Source organism: Saccopteryx bilineata, chromosome 6 (assembly GCF_036850765.1).
Source record: "Saccopteryx bilineata isolate mSacBil1 chromosome 6, mSacBil1_pri_phased_curated, whole genome shotgun sequence".
NCBI classification, from domain to species: Eukaryota; Metazoa; Chordata; class Mammalia; order Chiroptera; family Emballonuridae; genus Saccopteryx; species Saccopteryx bilineata.
In genome coordinates, this window is record NC_089495.1 from 70803421 (window position 1) to 70827413 (window position 23993).

General features: G+C 36.7%; 1 protein-coding gene across 1 annotated transcript in view; it reads right to left on the reverse strand.

The window, feature by feature from the left end:
- Positions 1-16623: 16623 nt before the first annotated feature.
- The window catches only part of NDFIP2 (Nedd4 family interacting protein 2), an 83503-nt gene continuing 76133 nt past the window's right edge, over positions 16624-23993 (reverse strand). The window contains exons 6-8 of the mRNA XM_066235138.1: positions 22507-22573; positions 19462-19567; positions 16624-18180 (exon numbers count right to left, since the gene is read on the reverse strand). Of these exons, the coding sequence (XP_066091235.1) occupies positions 19464-19567; positions 22507-22573 (171 nt within the window). The 3' untranslated portion in view covers positions 16624-18180; positions 19462-19463. The remainder of the gene's footprint in view (positions 18181-19461; positions 19568-22506; positions 22574-23993) is intronic.

Here is a 23993-nt window from a genome sequence, read left to right on the forward strand (position 1 = left end):
AACACATTTCCAATGGGACAACTACATTCAGTAAAAACACGAAGTCTCAATCGGACTTGGCCAGTTTGCCCTGCCTACAGGTATACGTCAGAATTGCAAGAATTCTGTGGGCCTCAACCACAATCTCGGCTCCTTCCATTGAAGTAGCAGCTGCAGTTTTCTCTGAAAGCTGAATATTCTGATCTGTATTGGATCAGCCTCACCCAGGCTGCCTGCATCAAGCCTTTCAATGCAGTTTAACCCAGTCCAGTCCCTCCATTTCTTTACCTATCATGTTACTTCTTCCTAATCTGGTTACCAAAGCCAGTGATCTAACTAAGCTCAGCACATTGGTCCTTCCTTATATAAAAAACAAATGGAAAAAAATAACATCTACTACTTGTCCACTCATCTCAGCTTGTAGCTGAAGTGTATTTCTCTTTAGTTTTGCTCTAAATACCAACCAATGGTTAGACCATCCCTGGGTCTACTTTAGCCATTAGTTGTCTCCTCACAATCTACCTCTCAAGGAGGTGTTTTGTAAGAGACATGACACAAAAAGCAGAGCACAGAGAGATCACCTCACCTTCTATGACACTCAGCTTAACCATTAGCATCCCTGGAGCTGACCAAAGACCCATCATCAGAATGCATCCTTTTGGCTACTGTTGAAAGCACTAATATCATACTCTATACAGTTTACTGGCCATGATTTGCCACTGCTGGAAAGTGATTTTATTTATTATTTTATTATTATATATAAGACTGTCATGAACATCTCTAGAAGTTTTTTTTCTTCTGTTGAATTTCTTTTCATGTGATAAATTTTCATAAATGAGATTATTAAAACTATTTCAAATGATAATTATGACAAATTGTGTAAGAACAAAATTTAGGGTGAAATATTTATAAGAAAAAAAAAAGGACACAATTTGCCTGAAAAACTGCAATAACTATGCATGAGGTCAAGACCTGGAAAGAATATGCCAAAGTGAAAATTGTATCCAGACAATGAGATTAAAAGTGGATCCTTTTTTTTTTAATTTATAAAATAATGTTAAATTTTGCTGGAACTTTTAAAAAAGACCACAGACATTTTTGAGTTATAGGGACACATGAGTTTCTCATTGAAAAAGTATTCTTTTAAGTTTTTATATTTTATAATATTTATTTAATTTTAAAAAATTTCTTGGGTTGACATTTTTGCCAAACTATACAATTTTCAAGTATATAACTCAACGGAAAAAGTATTCTTTTTTTTTTTTTACAGAGGCAGAGATAGACAGAGACAGACAGACAGGAACAGAGAGAGATGAGAAGCATCAATCATCAGTTTCTCCTTACGACTTCTTAGTTGTTCATTGATTGCTTTCTCACATGTGCCTTGACCGTGGGCCTTCAGCAGACCGAGTAACCCCCTGCTGGAGCCAGCGACCTTGGGTTAAGCTGGTGAGCTCTTTGCTCAAGCCAGATGAGCCCGCGCTCAAGCTGGCGACCTCGGGGTCTCGAACCTGGGTCCTTCCGCATCCCAGTCCGACGCTCTATCCACTGCGCCACCACCTGGTCAGGCCGGAAAAAGTATTCTTATTTTTTAAAGAATATGTGAGAAAAGAATGACTTTTCCTCAAAGTATTTTATAGTTTTAATGACACAAACTATACTGTTATTATTTTCATTGATTGAAAGTATCCTGTTTTTATGGTATTGTCCTTTTTCATAAACATGCACTTTTAAGAGGTTGTAATAATGGTTGCACCAATTAAACATAATTGAGTAATATATTTTTTTTTTGGATTTTAGCCATCCTTTATTTAGGTTTGAATTTAATTTAAATCTTGTATATAAATTCCAGAGGGAAAAAGATAATAAGAAGGAAATGAGATTAAGGGTTACATAGATTTGCTTTTGTGACAAGTAATACAATATTTCTTCTTTTGTACAGTTGTCATAAAAGATGGCTAGCAGCATTAGTGCATTCTAGTACACTGTAAATCAAAATAATAACAGATCACAATCCTTTCTTATTTTTGCTGCCAAGTATCATTATGCATCATGATTCTTACTCCAATGATTAGTTAAGCTCTAGCATTTAATAAGAATTTTTTCTTTTTTTTGTTCTCTCTTATTTTGTTCTTAGAGATTTTTTTTTAATTAAGTGAGAAACAAAAAGGGAGAGACAGACTCCCACATATACCCGACCAGATCCACCTGGCAGGCACCCTACCAGGCGATGCTCTGCCCATCTGGGCCACTGTTCTGTTGCTCGGGAACCAAGCTATTTTAGTGCGTGAGGCAGCCATGGAGCCATCCTCAGTGCCCAGGATCCAACTTTTGATTGAACCATTTGAGCCATTGCTGTGGGAGAGGAAGAGATAGAGAAAGAGATAGAAAGAGAGAGAGAGAGAGAGAAGGGATAGGTGGAGAAGCAGATGGGTGCTTCTCCTGTGTGCCCTGACTAGGAACTGTGTGCCCTGACTAGAAATTGAACCCGGGACTTCCACACACCGGGCCAATGCTCTACCACTGAGCCAACTGGCCAGGGCCACTTTTGGAGAATTTTTTAGAAATTTATTTGAGCCAAATTGGCAGCATGCTGGGGAGCAAGACCTCAAGTGCCCCAAGAAATTTTTGTGTTATGTCTCAATTTCCACATAGTCTAAAGCAGGCACTGTTAAAAAAAAAATCAATGTGCCTAATTCATTTTATTCTGAAAGCACAGTGTAGTCAGCACGCCATATTCACAGGTTCCACACCCACAGATTCAACTAACCATGCATGGAAAATAAAGGCATATTTCAGAGATATTGTGGGTTTGCTTCCAAACCACCACAATAAAGTAAGTATCACAGTAAAACGAGTTGTAATCTTTTTGCTTGTGGAGGGTCTTGCCTTTAATTTGTAAAAATGCAACATCTGTGAAACACAATAAAGCAATGCAGTAAAATGAGGTATTCAGGGGAGAAATGTTTCAGTATTGCTTAAATGACACTGTGTTAGGTCAATGATGGCTGTGTCTGTTCTAAACATGTACAGAAAATGTTTGTCATTATTTTTTAAACAATATAGCATATCAACTATTACATAGAAATTGTATTGTTTTAAGTATTATAATATAGAAATTATTTAAAGTATACGGGAGGATGTGCATAGCTTATACGTAAATACGATGAAATGTTATATAAGGGACTTGAGCATCCACAAATTTTGTTAGCCAAGGACGAGGTCTGGAACCAAACACCCATGGATACCAAGAAATGACTGTACAAAATGCTGTAGATCACTGCTGTGAATGCTGGGAGCTGGGGGAGGTGTTTTGTTGGTTTTGCTTAAGATTTTATTCTGTGGTGTGTGTGTGTTTCCCACCTGGTTATGGTTCAGCAGGAGTAATACAAAGTGAAGTTACAAGGAAAAGTTTATCAATTTGTATTTGCCAATGCAGAAGGAAAAGTTTTGCAAATATGTCACTCATTAAAAGTGCATATGGTAAATTCAGGAAGGCTCATCCTGAGATGAACAAGAGTGAAAGTTTTTTTTGTTTTCTCGGGGTTTTTTTTTTGGTTTTGGTTTTTTTTAACAGAGACAGAGAGAGAGTCAGAGAGAAGGGTAGACAGGGACAGACAGGAATGGAGAGAGATAACCATCAATCATCAGTTTTTCGTTGCAACACCTTAGTTGTTCATTGATTGCTTTCTCATATGTGCCTTGACCACGGGCCTTCAGCAGACTGAGTGACCCCTTCCTCGAGCCAGCGACTTTGGGTCCAAGCTGGTGAGCTTTGCTCAAATCAGATGAGTCTGTGCTCAAGCTGGCGACCTTGACGTCTCGAACCTGGGTCCTCTGTGTCCCAGTCCGATGCTCTATCCAGTGTGCCACCGCCTGGTCAGGCAAGAGTAAAGGTTTTATAGAACATTCTAGTTTTATGAAGCATCAGGGAGAACCCAAAGCTGGTGTAAACCATTAGTCTTTCAGATACCCACTTAGTTGTTACTTACTTTTAATTAAGTAAAAACATCTAATCATATTTTTCTTCTCAGCAAGCAAAAAAAGGCAAACTTCATTACAAAATAAAAATTCAATTTCTTCCTTTTTTTTTTAGATTTTATTTATTTATTTTTATAGAGAGAGGAGAGAGAGAGAGAAAGAAAAAGAGAAGGGGGAAGAACAGGAAGCATCAACTCTCATATGTGCCCAACCAGGCAAACCCAGGGTTTTGAACCAGCTACTTCAGCATTCCAGGTCAACACTTTATGCACTGCGCCACCACAAATCAAACCAAAAAGTTATTTATTTGTTATTCCCCTTTACAGATATGTGAATGTTAAAGAATGCCGGACCTGGGGTAAGGGAGCAATGTAAAATAAATTACTTAAGAAATTTAACAGTACCTTTTATTGCCTTTATTTAGGAATGTCATCTTTTCCATTTCTATACAATTTTCAAAATATACTCAAAAATCTGTAGAATGACCATCAACAATATACAATAAAGATGAAAATTTTAAAGATTTTTTTAAATATTTTTAATTTTTAGTGACATGGCAACCAAATAGATTATCTATTTACTTAGGAAAACACTTTTTCCGTGAAAGCTAAAAAATATTCCTCTCTCCAAGGATCTTGCTAACCTTATTTTCCAAGTCTTTCTAGAAAAATTTCAGAGTAGACAGGTCCTATTGTATATCTGGACTCTCTGGCCTCATAACTCAAGACCACTACAGTATTTCATGGGTCTCTAGATAATCTTGTTCCTTTCATTTTATTCTCCATTCGTGCACTTATCACTACAGTTCTATCTTCAACACAGCATCAAGCTCAGGGCTTAGTAATTTAATCACAAGGCTTGGCCTTGGCAGAGTAGCTCTGTTGGTTAGAGCATCATTTCTTTAAATTTTTTTTAAATTCATTTTAGAGAGGAGAGGGGGAGAGAGAGGAGAGACAGAGAGAGAGAAGGGGGGAGGAGCTAGAAGCATCAACTCCCATATGTGCCTTGACCAGGCAAGCCTAGGGTTTCGAACCGGCGACCTCAGCATTTCCAGGTCGACGCTTTATCCACTGCGCCACCACAGGTCAGTAGAACATCATTTCTATATGCCAAGGTTGTGTGTGTTGATCTCTTGCCAGGGCACATACGAGAACCAACCAATGAATGCTTAATAAAGAAGTGGAACAATAAATTGATGTTTCTCTGTCTCTCTCATTTTTTCTCTCTCTCCCCCCTGCTCCCTCTAAAATCAATGCATAAATTTTAAAAATTAAAAAGAAATAATCATACGGCTTTACCTGGTTTTATTAACATTCTTGAAATACACTGAAATTACTAATCAACAAGGACTGCAATCATTTGGATTTTTCTTCAATGTAAATTACTTGTAAGATTTAATACTTGAACAGCATATGAGCATTTCTTGACTTTTTTTTTTTTTAATTTAGATTTTAGTAACTGCCCAGTTAGAATCCTTGTTATGATGGTTGATTTTTGAATGAACCCTGGACATTCTGTTAACAGACTCTGGATCTTACTTATACCTTCTTATAGCTGGCGTTCTCTGGTGGGAAAAAGAGTTGCTGCTCTGTTACTGCCAGGTAGAGTAGAAGTTCAAGTTCCCCACTTGGCCTGTACTGACACTTAAGGAGGGGCCTTGTTACTGCTAAGGAGGGAAGAGCTCCTGCTCTCCACGTCCTGCCCACTGACATTGAGGAGGGGTGGTTTGTTATCACTGGCGAAGGTTCTGACTCCCCACGAGGCCTGCTCTGACACCCAAATGCAATCTCTCAACATGGCCTTTCCAGCTCAGCAGAGGGTGGGGTGCCTTGTTATAGCCTGGTGAGTGTGGAAGTCTAGGCTCCCCGCTTTGTTGGTGGAGGTGGGAATGAGACCACAGTTCCTCTGTTTGGCAGCAGCAGGGTGGCAGCTATTGTCTAAATAAGTTGTCTCTTTTCCTTTCCCTCGGTAGATCTATCTGTTTAGCTGGGGGCTACTTGTGTCTGTGCCTTTGGTGTTCCCAAGTTGCTGGTTTCTTCAGCTCCATGGCTAGGGTATACAAGGCCAAAAGAAACCCAGGGGACTCAGCCCATGCTGTGCCTTGTGTCCAGAGTCCCCTAGCTCAGTGGTCCCCAACCTTTTTTGGGCCATGGACCGGTTTAATGTCAGAAAATATTTTCACGGATGGGCCTTTAGGGTGGGATGGATAAATGTATCACGTGACCGAGACAAGCGTCAAGAGTGAGTCTTAGACGGATGTAACAGAGGGAATCTGGTCATTTTTAAAAAATAAAACATCATTCAGACTTAAATGTAAATAAACGGAAATAATGTAAGTTATTTATTCTTTCTCTGTGTACCGGTACCAAATGGCCCACAGACCGGTACCGGTCCACGGCCCCAGGGGTTGGGGACCACTGCCCTAGCTGGTCTGCCTTCTTTTCTGCATCTTTTCTGAAGTCTGTTTTATATAATGTGTAGGTATAAATCTAACAAATATATACAAGATCTGTATGAAGAAAATTACAATATTCTGATGAAGGAAATAAAAGAGACAAAATATTTGGAGACATTGTCCATGTTTGTGGATAGGAAGACTTAATATTAAGATATTGGTTCTTCCCAGCTTGATCTATAGATTGAATGCAATCCCATCTAGGGTAAACTTTCACATATTTGGTCAGAACTGCTTTAAAAGCAAAATATTTGAGCTTGAAGTTAAATGGGGCCCTGGCCAGTTGGTTCAGTGGATAGAGTGTTGGCTCAGCCTGCCGACATCCCAGGTTTGATCTCTGGTCAGGTACACATGAGAAGGGACCATCTGCTTCTCTTCCCCTCCCTCTCCCCTTTTCTCCTTCATCTCCTCCCGCAGCCAGTGGCTCAGTTGGTTCAAGCACTGGCCTGGGTGCTGAGGATAGCTTGGTTGAGTCGGGCTTCAGCCTCAGACAGAGGGGCAGGGGAGGAGTTGCTGGGTGGATCCCAGTCAGTGCCCATGCGGGAGTCTGTCTATCTCCCCTCCTCTAAGTTAAAAATAATAATAAAAAAAAAGTTAAACACGGTTTAAATGTAAATTATGTTAATCTCATAGAGGTACAGTTTATTCAGATTTTGTTCTAGGTAAAACAGACTGGTTCAAGGATTTCAATTGAGGACTCCTGCTTGTAGGAAATGGAGCAGACATACTTTTCCTATCTTTCTTACTAAGTATAACCAAAAACCCTGTTTTTTTGCTACATTTTACATCAAAATTTCACCATAAAAATTTTCTTTCTGTTTAGTTCAAAATATTTTAAAATTCTCTTGACATTTCTTCTTTGACTAATGTGTTCTTTAGGATTGTTTTGGGTAATCTCCATGTATTTTGGGATTTCCCAATTATCTTTCTGTTACTAATTTCTAGTTTAATTCTATTGTGGTCTGATAACAGACATTGAAGGTGTGCCCTGTAGCCCAGAATATGATCCATCTTGGTGAATTTTCCATGTAAGCTTGAGAAGAAATGTATATTCTGTTGCTGGACGAAGTATCTCTTTTATTGATTGATTTTTAGAGAGAGGGGAAAAGAGACAGAGTCCGAGAGAGAAACACCATCCTGTTGTTCCACTTACTCGTGCCATCATTGGTTGATTCTTGTATGTGCCCTGACTGGTGATTAAACTTGCAACCTTTGGGTGTCGAGATGACACTCCAACCAAATGAGCTACCTGGCCAGGGCTTTTCAATGGATTTCAACTATATCCAGCAGACTGATAGGGCTCTTGAGTTCAACTATGTCCTTTATGACTTTCTAACTACTGGAACTATCTAAAACTTCTCTTGTAAAATACTTCATATATAAAGAATTCCAACAGTCTTGCATTTGAGTCGTGTATATTGGTGAAGGCTAATAAGACATCTAGTCAACAACAACAGATCTAATGGAATGTATATTGTGAGATTCTGAGCACCCCAACAACCACTTCTCTTCCCCACCTGGGTTATGTATGAATCAGAAAACAAAATAGTGGCACATTGAGAACCAAGCCATTTATTACTAATAAAACTAGATTGGAGAACCTTGCTCAGTTCAGTGAACTCCAGAACTAGGCAGGTAGGTACACCTAACCCAGGTAGTGTGACCATAGCTGGCTTCCCTGGGCAAGAGCAGAGCCTGGCCTGGAGAACAGGGCACAACTGGAACGCCTGTGAGCTGCTCCTTCCCCAGAGGAAGAGAAGCTGAGCAGAGCACAGCCAAGTATTTACATTTCAAACGTACCCATCAAATATATTACTCCCCTGGGGAAGAGCTAATAAAGAGATGTACCGCAGTGAGTAACTGAACTAATTACATTCCCACCAGCATCAAAAGCAGAAGGGACTTCCTCTTCACCTTCCAATAGTACATTTAATTTTTTTTTTAAATAAAGAAAATCTCTAGTTTACAAACATGTAAGATATCAGCATTATTGGAGATGTGGTCCTAAAATTTGAGGACCAGGGATTTGTCAAATGTAAATGAATGGCTGAAGTTAATTCACAGAATGGAGTTCATATTACAAGTAATTTCTCTTCCAGAACTTTCTATATTTGGTGTTTACTCTTGACATCAGACCGTGATAAACTAGGGTTATGTTAGCAAACAAATGGCGAGAGAGGAAGGAGGGGAAAAGGAAGAAAGAGCAGGGGGTAAGGGAGGTAGGAACAAAGAAGAGAAAGGGAAAGGGGAAGGAAGGAAGGAGGTAGCCACTGCTAACGAGCAGGTGGAAACAGCCCCAGACTCCGCCCGTCCGCCCGTCCATCTCCCCGGCTTTCTGCTCCAGACTCGAGTGGGTTGTCAGTTTCAGAGTCTGGAACCTGAACAAGCAAGAGGTATTCATCTCTGCGGGACTTCTGTACACTTTCACTCTTCTCTGAGCAAAGTATTTTCCTTCTGGGAGAGAGTGTGTGGGGTGTAGAAATATGTATTTCTATCGAATATGAAGGGGGACCATGAAGCAGCAAAGTAGCCACTGCAGACACACTACAGAGAACTGTCAGTGCAGGGCTTTCCTAGTGTGGACAACCAATGAGTCTCAGGGTCCGTGACCTTGCACTAGCCAGAGGGCAGGACTCAAGGCAGGCGGGAGTGGAAACTGGGTGTTCTTCGGGCCTATATGAGCAGCAGGCTCTTCACCTAGAGCCCTCTTTGGCACAGAAAATAAAATGATTGTTTCGTTTCTAACACACACAAAACAAAAACAAAAACAAAAAAAAACCAAGTTCATGCATTTGGGAACTGGCACTTTAAAAGGAGGTGCCTATTTTACCTGGCCAATTCTCTCTCTCTTTCTCTCTTTAACCAAGAGATTTGGAAATGTCACCTGCTGCCCTTAGCAATGTTTTATAGATGGGCAGTATAGGTAACACTGAATAATTTTTGAGATAGCAGTTGACTTGTGGCTGCTGACATTTTCACTATGCCCCTCTCTAGAAGCAATTGTTGGGAAGTTAGTCTCTCTGTGGGATTCCCAGTTGGAAAATGAAAAGAATAAAAGGGTGTGAATAATGCAGATATAAAACCACTGCTTAGGCATTGCTGCTGTGATGAGTTGATTGACAACCAATAAACCAGGTGCAAGGCGCTACTAAGATGGCCATTAACAGCTGTGGGCAGGGAGGACTTGCAATTCTTCTTTTCCATAGAGTTGGCTTCTGATGGCATGAACAGCTTTTCTGTAGAATTCTGGGGAAATGGATAATTATGCTGGTGTATCAATTTACATTGCTCCTAAATATCAGTAATTAAAAACCTGGTTAATAATAATTAAGTACATAGAAATTTATTTTTCTCATTGAACAAAAAGTTCAAAGTAGGCAGGTCCAGGCCTGGTGTAGGGCCCTGTGATGTCAGGGAAGATCAAGGCTCCTTTTTCCTTACCACTCTTTACTCTTAGTCCATCAACTGTTGCCTCAATGGCACAAAAGAGCTGCTTCAGCTCGAGATGCCACACTTGAGCTCAAGGGAAGAAGAATTTGGGAAAAGGAGGGGTTTTAAATGTCTGTTTAGCCAGGGAACAGTGATTGCCACATCCTGGAATACAATTTTGGTTCTGAAACAAGGGAGATGAATTTTAAACCCAGAATAATTTTGGTCTTCTCTAAACCTACTCGGGCTGGATGTCGTCAACACCAACCCCTTTTCCTCCCAATACCTGGTTCCAAAGAACTTCTCACCAAAATGGAACTGAATGATCATAACGCAGGGCATATAAATGCTGCAAATGTCAGATCCTGGAGTAGCTCAGCTATTGAAGCCAAAGCCACCCTCCTCTAGAGACTTAAACAGCGAGGAAATGCATGTTGGTTTCTCAGGAGAAATCAACTACATTTGCAAGAAGAAAGAGTACTCTCTCCTTAGAGCTATCTCTTGGGATATAGAGAAAAAGGCACACCTTCTCTGACATTGTACCTGGGACCAAAAGTCATGCTGACATCATAGAACATAGGATCATCCTAATAAAAAAAATTATATAAAAAAGTCTGTAAGAGTATATAACAAATTGTTAACAGTTCTGGAGGGCATAAGGGAACTGGGAGATATATGAAGAAGAGACATGGAAGAAGTACATAAGGGACCTTGGTATATGAAGAGGGTGCCTATACCACGTTGACTTCTGAAGTTAGTAGTATCTGCGGTGGCAAAGTAAGTGGCTCACAATGATGTGAAAAATATTGGACTTGATTTTTTAAAGGTGTTTACTAACTGTAAGACATACTGGAGGCTATGAAGTGGACATGGATCCTGCTCTCAAGCAGAAGTTATGAGTCATAAATGCAATTACTGTGACGTCAAGTACAAGTGGTTGCAAAAGAGGCTCAGATGAAGTGTCTTGAGAATTAAAAAGATAATTACTTCTTTCCCAGGAGGATCAAGGAAGATGAGCATCATGCAAAGGTGGCAAAATATAAAACATTTAAATAAACTTGCACATTTCTATTTTTTCTTAATGATCTAGTTCTAATGTCACCTCTGCGGTGAAGGATGCCCTTGTTTTTCCACAGTTAAATTGCTTGGACACAGTTTTTGTTCCTACCTAAGACTAGCATATTTTCTGTTTATAAATCTTCTTCCATTAGACCCTGAATGAAAGCAGAATGCATTTTACATACCCTGGTTCACACAGAGACCATCACTAGCACCAGTCCCATCCATTCATTTAATTTTGGGGTTCTGTGCCAGGTGTTGGGGAAGCATGCAAAATTGAGTAAGATCCACCACAGAGGATAGTAACAAAAATAAGAAATGACAGGGCCTTGACAGAAATCATGCACAGGGCTATCAGGACCAGAGGACCAGATCAGAGCAAGAGGATGGAAAAGGCTTTTCAAAAGACATGGCTTTTTTTTTTTCTTCTATTTTTCTGAAGTTGGAAATGGGAAGGCAGTCAGACAGACTCCTGCATGCGCCCGACCGGGATCCACCCGGCATGCCCACCAGGGGGCGATGCTCTGCCCATCTGGGGTGTTGCTCTGTTGTAACCAGAGCCATTCTAGTGCCTGAGGCAGAGGCCACAGAGCCATCCTCAGCGCCCACGCCATCTTTTGCTCCAATGGAGCCTCGGCTGCTGGAGGGGAAGAGAGAGACAGAGAGGAAGGAGAGGGGGAGGGGTGGAGAAGCAGATGGGCGCTTCTCCTGTGTCCCTGGCCGGGAATCAAACCCAGGACTCCTGCACGCCAGGCCTACGCTCTAACACTGAGCCAACCAGCCAGGGCCAAGACATGGCTCTTTTAGAAGGTGCAAAGACAGGGTAAAAGAGGAAATAAAATGCAGGTAACAGCATCACCCCTTTGAGAACTATAAAAACAGGCATGTAAAAATATTTAATTGTCCCAAATTATGATCAGGGTGGAGTCTAGGGGGCTTAATCCCTCCTAAGTATTTTCCTTTCATAGTAATAGACATTTTAAAAAATAAATCCAGCCTGTCCTGTGAAGGAACAGGGGAAAAGCCTGTAATGCTGAGATCACTGGTTCAAAACCCCGGGCTTGCCCAGTGAAAGCACACACAAGAAGCAACTGCTATTATGAGTTGATGTTTCCTGTTCCTCCCCCTGCCTTTCTTTCTCTCTCTCTCTCTCTCTCCTCTCCCTTAAAAAATAAAATTTATAAATAAATCCAACACTAAGAACCCATGATTATAGGAGAAAGCTGGTGAATTCATTCTAGAATCAGAAAAAACGGACCCACCAACCTATTTTCTGATCACCTCCCAACCAGAAATCAATCAATGCCTTTAGCAGAAGCAGTGAGTCACCAATCCTCTCATCCATTCACCTTAAACTCGGAGGCACTGGCCCTCGGGCCCTCCAAATTTCGATCAAGAAAGATCTATGTAAGCTTCCTCTCTTCCTATCAGCTGGAGTGCTGTATTGCTTGGTAAACAGGCAACTCCCTTCCTCTCTTTGAGTAATGATGTCCCTTAATTTCAACTGTCATGTAAGCAACTTGTGCTCTATTTAATTCCACTTGCAGCGGAGATGTCAAGAACCAAGGTGAGGTCAGCACGATCTATAATCATGCTTTTCAAAGACGCTGGCAGATACAATGCCCACATCAGGCATGGGCTTATTCCGAGTCCTGGAGGCATCTGCTAACACCAACAGGCACCCTGGTCAGGAAACACACTCATAATAATGCCTAACTTTTTCTTTGTGTAAATCTAACCTAATACTCAGGTACATATTGCACTTCCAAACAAACTGGTGAGGAAACTGAGGCTTTGGAGGGCTGCCTCTGTCCTCAGAATAAGAAAAATTATAAATAACCTAGTTGGAAAGCATGAACTCTCCAGAGTACAAGAACAGTACGTGTGCATAAATACCTTGTGTGGAAGTATATTCAGTATTACTTCTGCATCAAACTTAGTTTCTCAGTCATCTGAACTGGTTAGGCAAACTGCCTGACCTTGCACGAAAGTTGAAATTTGAGTCCAGGGTTAACCTGGCTCCAAAACCCAGTCTTTCCGTTATATAAAGCTGCCTCTCTTAATAATCCATGGGCTCCTCAAGGATAGAGAAGGGAAGATGTTAGTGGGAAGAGATTCTATTTTTTAGCAAGAGAAACCAACTATGAGATACTCCAATTCTGCTTGCTTTACAGGATTAGGAAGAATACCACTGCTGTCTCAGCACAAACAGTCCATTCTGTCCCCGTGCACACACATCATCCTGGTGATCAGCTCTGCAGAGGCGGGTTATGTGTATAATGGCATGAAAACCAGGAGGGCTGTCATTCAGAGGTCATAAAGCAAGAACTCAAGAAATGCTCAGTAACTCTTTAAGATCTGCTTTATGTGCCTTTTCCTTTCCCTGCAAGAAGTCTGAGTGATACACTGATCCTAAAATTTGTAACTTCCTAGCACGTGGATACCAGGAACTAGATACAATGATGAGTCAGCTGTACTACTAAGACCCAAATACCAGCAGTTCAAACTATAAGAAGCAAATGTGCTGTTACAGGGCAGATGTATTGCATTGAAACCTCTGGAAACTGAAGCTGGAATGCTCACTTTCCCCAAACTCCTAGTTGATTATAATGTACCGTATGTATTTAATAACAGTCACAGCTCTAGAAAGGTCCTAAGAATCATTCAATTAATTCATCCCAGGAGATCCCATAGGATTAAGGAAATGTTAAGACTCAGATGTCTTTTAAAAGTTCGTAACTCTCAGTGGACTGACACTACATATGTTTTCTACAGTTTGCTCCTCATTAATAAATCTGGATTTAGGAAGTGATACTTTACACTTATTGCATCACCACCTATTATAATAAGATGATGGTCACCAATGCTTGCTAGCAATTAAGAGTCTTCAGGTCTTATCTCTGAATGAATAAAATGTGAATGAAAAATTTAGAGCCCAAATCCCATAGATTGCAAAGCCAAACTAAATTATTATGCAGGAATCCAGATGACTGAGAAACTAAGTTTGATGCAGAAGTAATACTGAATATACTTCCACACACGGTATTTATGCACATGTACTGTTCTTGTACTCTGAAGAGTTCATGCTTTCCAACTAGGTTATTTACAATTATTCTTATTCTGAGGACAGAGGCAGCCCTCCAAATTTCTTGCGCTTTCAGCAAACTTTTGTTTTACTTGCTGATCGATCTCGCTACGCTTCTGGTAGGGCTAAAAGATAAAAAACAAAAAACTACCAGTATGTTCTAAAGAAGGATAGCCTGTGCCCCTTCCTGTGTCACTGGAGGTAAAGTGTTTTAATTAAAACAAACACAAAAGGCCTTGGGAAATAATAACATGGCTCTTTTACCAAGTGTGAGGGATAAGGAAACAACTTCTAAGATTCTGTGAACCAGAAGTGTATGATTTCAGTTTACTATAACCTTGGCTGTTAAAGGGTAATTAATACCCTATCTCTTATATTTAGCTAATGGATTCTTTTATTAATTTTGGTGAAAACCAAGTGGGATTTTTAGAAGCAGTTTGCTCAATCTCTCAAAACAAAAACAAAAATTAAAGCTGACTTGAAAACATTAAGAAAAGTTCCAGCAAGCAAACATGCCGAGTTCAAGATAAGCATTCCCTTTTTAACTTTTATGAAGTATGAAATGAGCTGATTTCTTTAAAAAAAAAAAACTTCAGGGAAGTTTTTACACTTTAGGTCTCATGTCCCAAATAAGAATAGCAGCCCCAAAGCAGGTCTTACCTATGATGACCACTGATAACTTTGAAAAGCAGAATGGTCAATTATTTTCATAAAGCTGATTTTCTTGTATTTATTAAAAGTAAACTGCAATCTTATCTCCTGACATACAAATTACAGTGAAATGTTAATGTTGCACACTCCAACCTAATTTCATGCCAGTTGTTTTAACTGCAAATCTCGAGTGGTCTGCCATATAAACATTTTAGTGAGGCCAAGATGGGTGGTAATTGTGAATCAAACTGATTTTCAAAAGGATGCATTGACAGGTTCACATTTGCACATCTATAGAACTTTATTAACAAGTAAAACACATTAGCGTATTTTATATATGGGCAAGGACAGTCTTATAATAATAAATGGCACAATATCATCTAACAGTTGAACTTTATCAATGAGGTTTTAAAAGATTATACACTAATATTCCGTATGACTATTTGAAAAATTAAATAATTAACATTTAATGCCAGTTTAAAAATATAAAGCTCATTGTTTATTATTTATATAAGCTGAAACCATTCAAATACAATTTCTATCTTTTAAAAAAAGATACTACGCACGATCTACGACCCAAACGAGTTGACTAGGAAAGTCTGACAGCAGCAATAGGCTCCTGCCCCAATACTCCAGTTCCTCCTCTCAAAGGGCAGCGGATTCACGCAGTCACTTCTCAGTTATACCTACAGTCATACCTACAGTGACCAGATAACTTATCCTACAAATCAGGACCATGTGAGAGAAGATACCCCATTTAAGCTGAGAAAATGCAAATAACAAGGACTGTTTTGAGCAAGCTCAGGATAAATGTCACTCCAGTTAAATACAGTATCAGATGCACTATCAGTACTTTTGTGCTTTGGGGGACAGTACAGTCCAGCTGAAAAAAATTAAGGAAGCTTGAATTTTTCTGTAACTGTACATTTTGGACTCCAATTTCCCTGTTAAAAGAAGTTTTACTGGAACTATCAATAATTATTGTTTTAACAGGTTGAAAATCATTAACAATCTTGAAGGCATGGGCTATCTCAGATAGACTCAAAACAAAGGGCCGGAGCTTAGTAAATTTTTTCTAGTAAATATTTTCATTTTTACTAAGTATAATAGGATTTGCTTTACTTTTAAATTTCTAAAATCTATCCTTAACACAGAAAACTTTTTTTATCTTAATATCACTTTGTTTCATAAACACATAAAAATGGGTTACCTGGCCAAAACTAGCTTATTCAAATATAATGGAAATAATTTCATAAATTTTTAAATTAACTTCCAAGCCCAAGGTCACATTCATTAAAAAGTTTAGATAACCTAATAAGGGTTTTGATTTTCAGTATTTAAGGCAGAACACAAAAGTGGATGTGTCCCCAAAACACACCAGCAGCTGTTCTCTCCAAGCTTACAGGACATGAGGGGAAATGTGCAGGATGTGATAAATTGGAAAGGGGGGTGCTACGTCTTTAAAAATACTATTCTGATTCCCCTGCTTGCATGATGAGATTTAAGGCTACCTCCAAACTGTACCAATCATAGAGAATTAGGTAATACGCTCACTTGAATCTTTATAGATTTCAGGGAACAAAAACCAAAACAAAAAGTGAATTTTTGATGTTAGATCAAAAGTGACACATCCATAGTCAGGAGCCAAATATAAATAACACAAAAACTAAAATTTTAAAACTAATATTTAATATCTGATGTAATAATTAGCATGCATCATAGCCTAATTTCATTTAAAAATTATTAAAAGAACAAAGTATAAGTCAACAAGAAATTAACAAGTAAAGAAGGGATCTAACATAAGTTTACATTTCTTATAAGTACAGATTTTAATTAATTTCTTAACCAGGCAACAAAATGAAGTATTGTTTTGTTGCCCCGTACTATTGCTCCACTTCAAGGGGTGTAGCACAGGTGCTTGAATCAACCGTAAAACTCTAGGCAGCAGAGACTGAATGGGGCAAACAAAGAATAGGAGGCTCAGTTAGCAAAAACATCAATGTAGGTTTATTATTACAGACAATGAAATAAATCAGAAAATACAGATAAATACAAAAAAAATTATAAAGCATAATAAATTTTTCTTTTCAGAAATGGAAAAATGTCCCTGAAGAGTTTTAGGTGTATCTTTTAGTAGTAGTCAGTGTCTAATAAGAAACAGTAAATTTTATATGTTCTATTTAGCTGTATTAAATGATTTTTAACCTTAAATGATATCATTCTCATCATTTTTAATGTTGGCATTGAAAAGCAAAGATATAACTAAAAAGAAAAATTAAACATAAAATGATTTGCAAAATGTAATAGCTTATGAATGTAGATTCCAGTTGAAATAACAGTGGCACATACACCCTCGCAACACACACACACTACCCACACCCCTATGTTCCAGACATATTTCCATAACTTGAAAACGTATTTTGCATACATATTTTGCATATGATTTTTATAAGTTAATCCTATAATCACAAAGCAAGAAGCTATTAATAGTACAAGATTTTATTTGCTAAATTTAACAAACTAAACATCTAAAAATTATTACAATGATGTTGAAAGACACTTTTATTGGCTTTTTAAAGACAACCACAAATGAGAATATCTTATTCAAAAAATTAATTTTCAAAAATGTCTTAAATGGAATAAATATAGTATGTAACACGATCTTTTCCTGTAAGAATCTCTAAGATGGGTAATGGTAAGAACCAAGCTTCTCATCTGAGAATCCCTAAAACTAGCATGTCCCTTAAACATCTGTCTTCTTATAAAGGATATGTGTGGAATACCCATAGTTTCTTAAACATCTGTTTTCTTATAAAGGATATGTGTGGAATACCCATAGTTTCTTAAAATTTGTCCTAACACAAACTCTATCTTTAACGCTCAGATTTTCTCTATATATTATGTTCACTTATTTTAAAATTAATGAAAAGATATCTAGACACAATTTCTAAGAAAACTATGCAGGAAGTAATTTATGCATGGTTATTTACAGAAAGAGCTTTGCTAAATAATGATTTAAAATCATGTTCAATAACCTGACAGAGCCTTTCCAATAATCAGCACTGCAGGTTTCAAAAAACTTTATGTATAACAAAGGATGTTTCATGTGTCATTACTAGATGAATCTAAAAGCCAGAAACTAAAGCATTTCACATGGTTAATAATTTCATTTTTATTATACTAAATGTCAGGTCAGAAGTCAATGGCATTTACACGCTAGAAGACTGTTTATCACTCAACTCTTTCAATTATATCAAACACTGACTAACCAAATGTGACTGGACTTGACTGCTACAACTTTATGGTGTCTTTCAAGTATATGCAAATGCATAAAACAAATGAAATATAAATATTTTAAGAGAATGAACAGAAATGGCTTTTAAGGATAAACTACTCTGCCATTCAATTTTGAAGCTCTATCCTTTCTTAACTAATTTGTCTTCTGTTATTAGTTGTCTTCTATCATATTAAAGCTGTCGGTTTACAAGATGATCTGGAAATTTCACATTGGTGTAAGAAAGGAATGTCTGGTTGATGCAGTCTAGAGACAAAGAAAGAATTAGTCTTAAAATGTATTAAGTTGCATTTATCTAAATGATACAATAAAACCTATTTTATAGCAGTATTATATCAGATATACAATGTTATTTTGACAAAAATGACACAGTAGCATATATCAGAATATATTCTAAAATTCAGGAGACTATCTAGAAAACACATTGAAAATGCAAACAAAATAATCATACTGAATACTCAGAGTAACATTTAAATTAGTAAAATTACTTTGCCTTTTACCTTACAGTTAAAACTGACAAATTACTAATGTCACTCTATGCAAAGACATTTTACTGATTAAAGAGAAAATGTGATATCTTAGGGAGGGGAACATTTAAAATGATACTTTAATATGATCCTGAAATATAACTGTATTCATTGTACTCTTCAGCAGAAATAACTAAATTATGTTAACTTACATAAAAACTCATGTTAAAAATAAAATTTAAGCAACCAAATAACAAATCACACAATTTACTGAAAGAATATACTTAGTATATAGCAACCTTGAAACATTTTGTATTTGTAGATACACATTCAGTGTTTTAGCAGATATTTAGCTTATGCACTTCAAATACTTTACAAGTTCAAATCATTTGTAGATATAAATTATATGGTACTTGCTATAAAAACGAGGATAGAGAGTAGAGATATGAGTCTCTTTATGTGAAGATACTAAGTGCACAATAAACACATGCTAATGCTATATAAACAGCCTCCAGAAACTCACTGGATAACTAGAAAGACGATCTCTGCTCATTTCTTTATATTTCCAACTATTTAAGTTGTTGCCTTCATTGTTGATACAAACTGTTACACATTAAGAAAACAGTAACAGAGTTCCTACTTTTTTCACAAAACTTTCATTCCTTAATCCAGTTTATTAATATCAGTGCGTGTCAAACTGCTTTTCAATCACAGACTTGTTCTTTGCTCTTTTAACCAGATGTCTATGTGGATTTCACACTGTTTTATGCAAAATGCATATTTTGTTTTTCAAGCCTTCATATTTGTGGTGGTGGTTACTTCGTACATACCCTGTGGTCAAAGTTTCAGTTTACTCATATTAAAAAAAAAATTTATGATATTCAATTTTACAAATCTAAGTTATCTTTAACAGTTCACAACTATAAGCTGATTGTTAACCATATAAAATGTTAAATATGCTAAATTTGAGTAAATAACATGAGTACACATTAAGCTTTTGATATGCATCTGGGGAATTTGAATAAAGGAAATAAAAAGAGTCAATATATTAATGTCTTACCTCTATAATAAAAAGAAATATCTTGTTCTATGAGCAGCTGCCATACTTTCAGACATGTTTCTGACTTTTAGGTAATTAACAAATCCTCTGAAGAAAAGGAGCAGGCCTGAGAACATTGAAATAATACAGATACATTATGTTCTTATATAGGGGCATGATACATTTAAAACACAATTATAAACAAGAGCCTCAGCTTAAAATTTATCTTTAGAATTCCATTATTCCATCATGGGGAAATATGATAAAATTTTACTGCCACCTAAAAATTATTTCAATTTATTTAACCTAGATGTAGCTGAAGTAAAAATTCAAGTAAACCAAATCTAGCCATGAAAATCTAGAATTACACAGAACTATATACTTATTAAATAATTTATTTAAATAGCAAACTTACCTAATGCACTTAAACTGATCTAACTCCTAGAAATTCCATTTACCAAATTTTCAATTACTATAGCTACTAAGCCAACCAAGACACATTTACTATTCTAGTGTTCAAGGGAGAATGCATGCATATTAATGCTGACAGCTGTGGGGTAAAATAAGCCTGTCTACCAATATCAGTGTCTGTCTTTGGTAAAATCTATTTGAAGATATGTGCATTATGTAAATAATTTTTAGTCCACATTTTCAAGCAATAGTAAAAGACTAATTTATAATAAAATTTAAAGTAAAAATTAGAAAAGAAGAATTGAGAAGCAGCCACTCTAGTAATTTCTTAATGATTTGGGATAGATCTCATATCTATCTCAGTGTTCAGAGTAAAAGATTATTTTTAACTAGTAACCATTTACATAATAGATATCTTTAATAATTAAAGCAATGCCTGTGAAATGCTTCAAAGTTTCAGATTAAAATATTAGCTAATATAAAAAGCAGTAACATTATTAGTAGATTTGTCTCTGATATACTTAAGCATACAATTCTAAGTAAAAACATTTATTGACCCCAATAAATTTTTAGCCAACTAATCTTGGGGCCAAAAACAAAAACAGAAGCTATATATGCAACTTTCTCATAAGGAGTGTTTGTCAGTTTAAAATGCAAAGTCCCAAACTAAACTTGTACCCCAACTCCAAGTGATCAGAATAGTAAAAAAAAAATAAAATAAAATAAAAAAAGCATTATTATAACAGATTTGAGAGGAAAGACAGAAGAACTATAAAAACGACTTAAACAAGTGGCATAAATTTTAGCTACATCTGACCCCATCTGCTTTCCATATCCTAACTCCTTCCATTTGTGACTCTCACTCTGATTTCCATCTCATGTTCTTCCAGATGCTGTTCAAAGATAATGGACATTGTGAATCAAACATAAAAGTATTACTGAAAAATGTAAACCAGAACTATTTATGAAATCCCTTCTTTTGTCTATTAAGCTGCTGTTTCTAAGACATATTTTGTTCTGCTCAGGAATTTTCCAAAATAAGCCAATTCATACCTACAAACCAATCACTCAGCAGTTACTGTTTCTAGTTCTACAATGTGCTCAACAGTCTTCTGTATATGTGAGAGCAACACTTTTACCACGGATTCAATTTTCACATTCCCCTGTTAGATTATATGGCTGATGTGGAACCGGGGTTGTCCTCTGCATTCCAGTCTGCCCCATAGTTGTCTTCCTATGATTCTCAATCTCTTAATAATATATAATAAGCAAACACACTCAATATGTTTAACTACCTAATAAACTTTATACATTTTTTCACTTTTAAATAAGAACCAATAAAAAACACAAAATTCAGGCAGTCAGACTATAACTAACAATAAAGACTGGTTGAACCCTGCATTACTCCCCAACAAAATCCCAACATTAGAATAACTTCACTAGAGAAAGAATCCAGGATCTTTAGTGACCTTAACTGACCACTAAGAATTTGTGTCCTAAAAGATCTTAAAGATTCAATAGCAGGACTAAATAAAAACTCAAGGAGAAGACTGCCACCTACTGAAATGCTATTATTTTCTGGTACAACTAGTCTACTAGAAAAATGTAGGCTTTTAAATTTAAGTAGAAACAAAATGTATATACTTCATGTCAGTAAATTTGAAATGTGGGTTAAAGGTATAATGTGATTTTAAGATTAACTTAATTATTATACATCTAAAATAAAAAAACACAAGCTAACAAAAATTGGATAACCAAAATTCATCAGTATAATAAAAGACATGCCTTGTAAGAAGACAACTCAACAGAAGTACAGTGATCATTAGGCATGAAACCTTTCCTTATGCCTAGCTGGTCAATGACTAATGCAGGGCACCTTTCAAAAGTATAAAGACCGTCTCAGTGACCTAAAAACAGAACAGCTAGAACATTCAACTATCTATCTTACTCTCAACATTTCCTAAGATCATTAAAAGAAATTATGTATGTATATTTTCCAAGATAAACACTGAAGACAATTATCTTTTAATCATATTAGGATTTTCAGGTTTTGTAGTATTCAATTAAACCAGTGATTCTTTAAATTGAATGGCTGTGGATTTTTTTTTTTTTAACAGGGACAGAGAGAGAGAGTCAGAAAGAGGGATAGACAGGGACAAACAGAAGGAACGGAGAGAGATGAGAAGCATCAATCATCAGTTTTTCATTGCGAGACCTTAGTTGTTCATTGATTGCTTTCTCATATGTACCTTGACCGTGGGCCTTCAGCAGACCAAGTAACCCCCTGCTCAAGCCAGCGACTTTGGGTCCAAGCTGGTGAGCTTTAGCTCAAAGCAGATGAGACAGCGCTCAAGCTGGCGACCTCGGGGTCTCAAACCTGGGTCCTCGGCATCACAGTTCGACGCTCTATTCACTGCACCACCGCCTGGTCAGGCAGCTGTGGATTTTTAATCTAAGAAATCTAGAGTATTATATAGAATTATCTGAATAGCTGAGATGAAGACATAAATGTTTGGATATGAGAATTTTACAGTAGAAGATTTATTTCCATCTCAGTTGTAACAGAATGTATTTACATACTGAATTTTTAGGAAATACCAAAGTTAAACTAAAATGCAAATTAATCAAAGTAAAATGAATTAAGTATAAACTTACCAAGTACAAGAAATATCCACCAAAGCCAATATTGTCCATTGAAGTATCCAGTAAAATAATCAGAAAACTATGAAGTGAACATAAATATATTAGTCGTGTCTGTGTACCTAAATTTGAAAACTGTAGATTTGCCTGTTTCAGATTGAAACAGGTAAATAATGATTTACCTCAAATAATTATTAGCACTTTAATAAAATCACAAAAAAAATAGAGAAGAAAAAAATAAGTGAAATACATATAAAATTATTTGAGAGAAAAAAAAACCTCTTACATAAAACAACCATGTAAAATATTTTTGAAACAAAAATTAGTTTCCATCAGCTTGTAAGATAAAAGAGTAATGCTACCTATCTGATTCCAACATTTTCTCATTAAAAAGTTCTCGTCAGTTCTTTTTTCATAATCCCTTAAAGCCATGACTACCATCCCAAATACTCTATAGGAATTTGCTACTTTAGATATTAATACCAAAAGCCACGTCAGTTTAATTTATCAGATGTATATGTTCTGCTGACCTCTAAAAAGAAGAGCTTTTGACCTTCTGTACACCCCCTACTGTTAATCCTTGCTAAGAATACTAGGCAAATGAAGACCCCCAATTCATAAAGAGTCTTTTTATTTTCTGATGCTCCAGTTTCAGTTGAGAACAGCTACATGAGCCTTGAAGTGGCATTTCAGCAGTTCCTATTAGTGGCATGGTAGGCAGTTTTATATTCTCTGTGAAATGAGAATATAAACAGGCAGATGGAAGGCAGGTTTGATGATACTGGACACAGGTACTTTTCCTTCATTAGACTCTACTCATCAAGATTTATTATTTTAAAGTTTTTCTTAAAGTCAATCTAATTTTCTTGAGAGCTACTGCAAGGTAATTCTTTCCTGTTATCTTTTAGCTCCTGAGCAATGCTTCAAAGAACTGCTTTCTAAAAGTGTTTAATAAATAATCGACTCTAAAACTACTAAATTTTATCTTGTTATATTTATTCCTTTTCTGTTGGTCACCAAACTGAATCTGATTGAACTAAAAATGATTGTGTTCAATGCAGACTTGTCCTCAAATCTGACATTAATTAAAAGTATCCATTTCTAACTTTATAGGTAATTTCCAAATATCCACTGGTAATTTCCATAAAAGCCTAAATAAAATGCTAACAAATTGTAAATAATGATACTCCTGAGAAAAGCTATCTACTAACGATTATGTAGTCTGTTTTTTAAAGCCTTTTAAGTATTTTTAAAGGAAGTACTTATAATTTATAAATGAACCATGATATCAGTTTAGACTTTTAGAAATTTCAAAGATTAAAAATTTTCTAGTACCACTAAACCTGCAAATCCCACATACACCATCCAACACCTTTAAAATACGTACAGTGAAGGAAGAACTAGAAAATTGGGGAAAACATAGCTTGTAAAGTAGGACTGCACTACACTACTTTTAATCAAGTGATTAATAATTAGAAATAAAAAGTTTTCAAATAGATTTT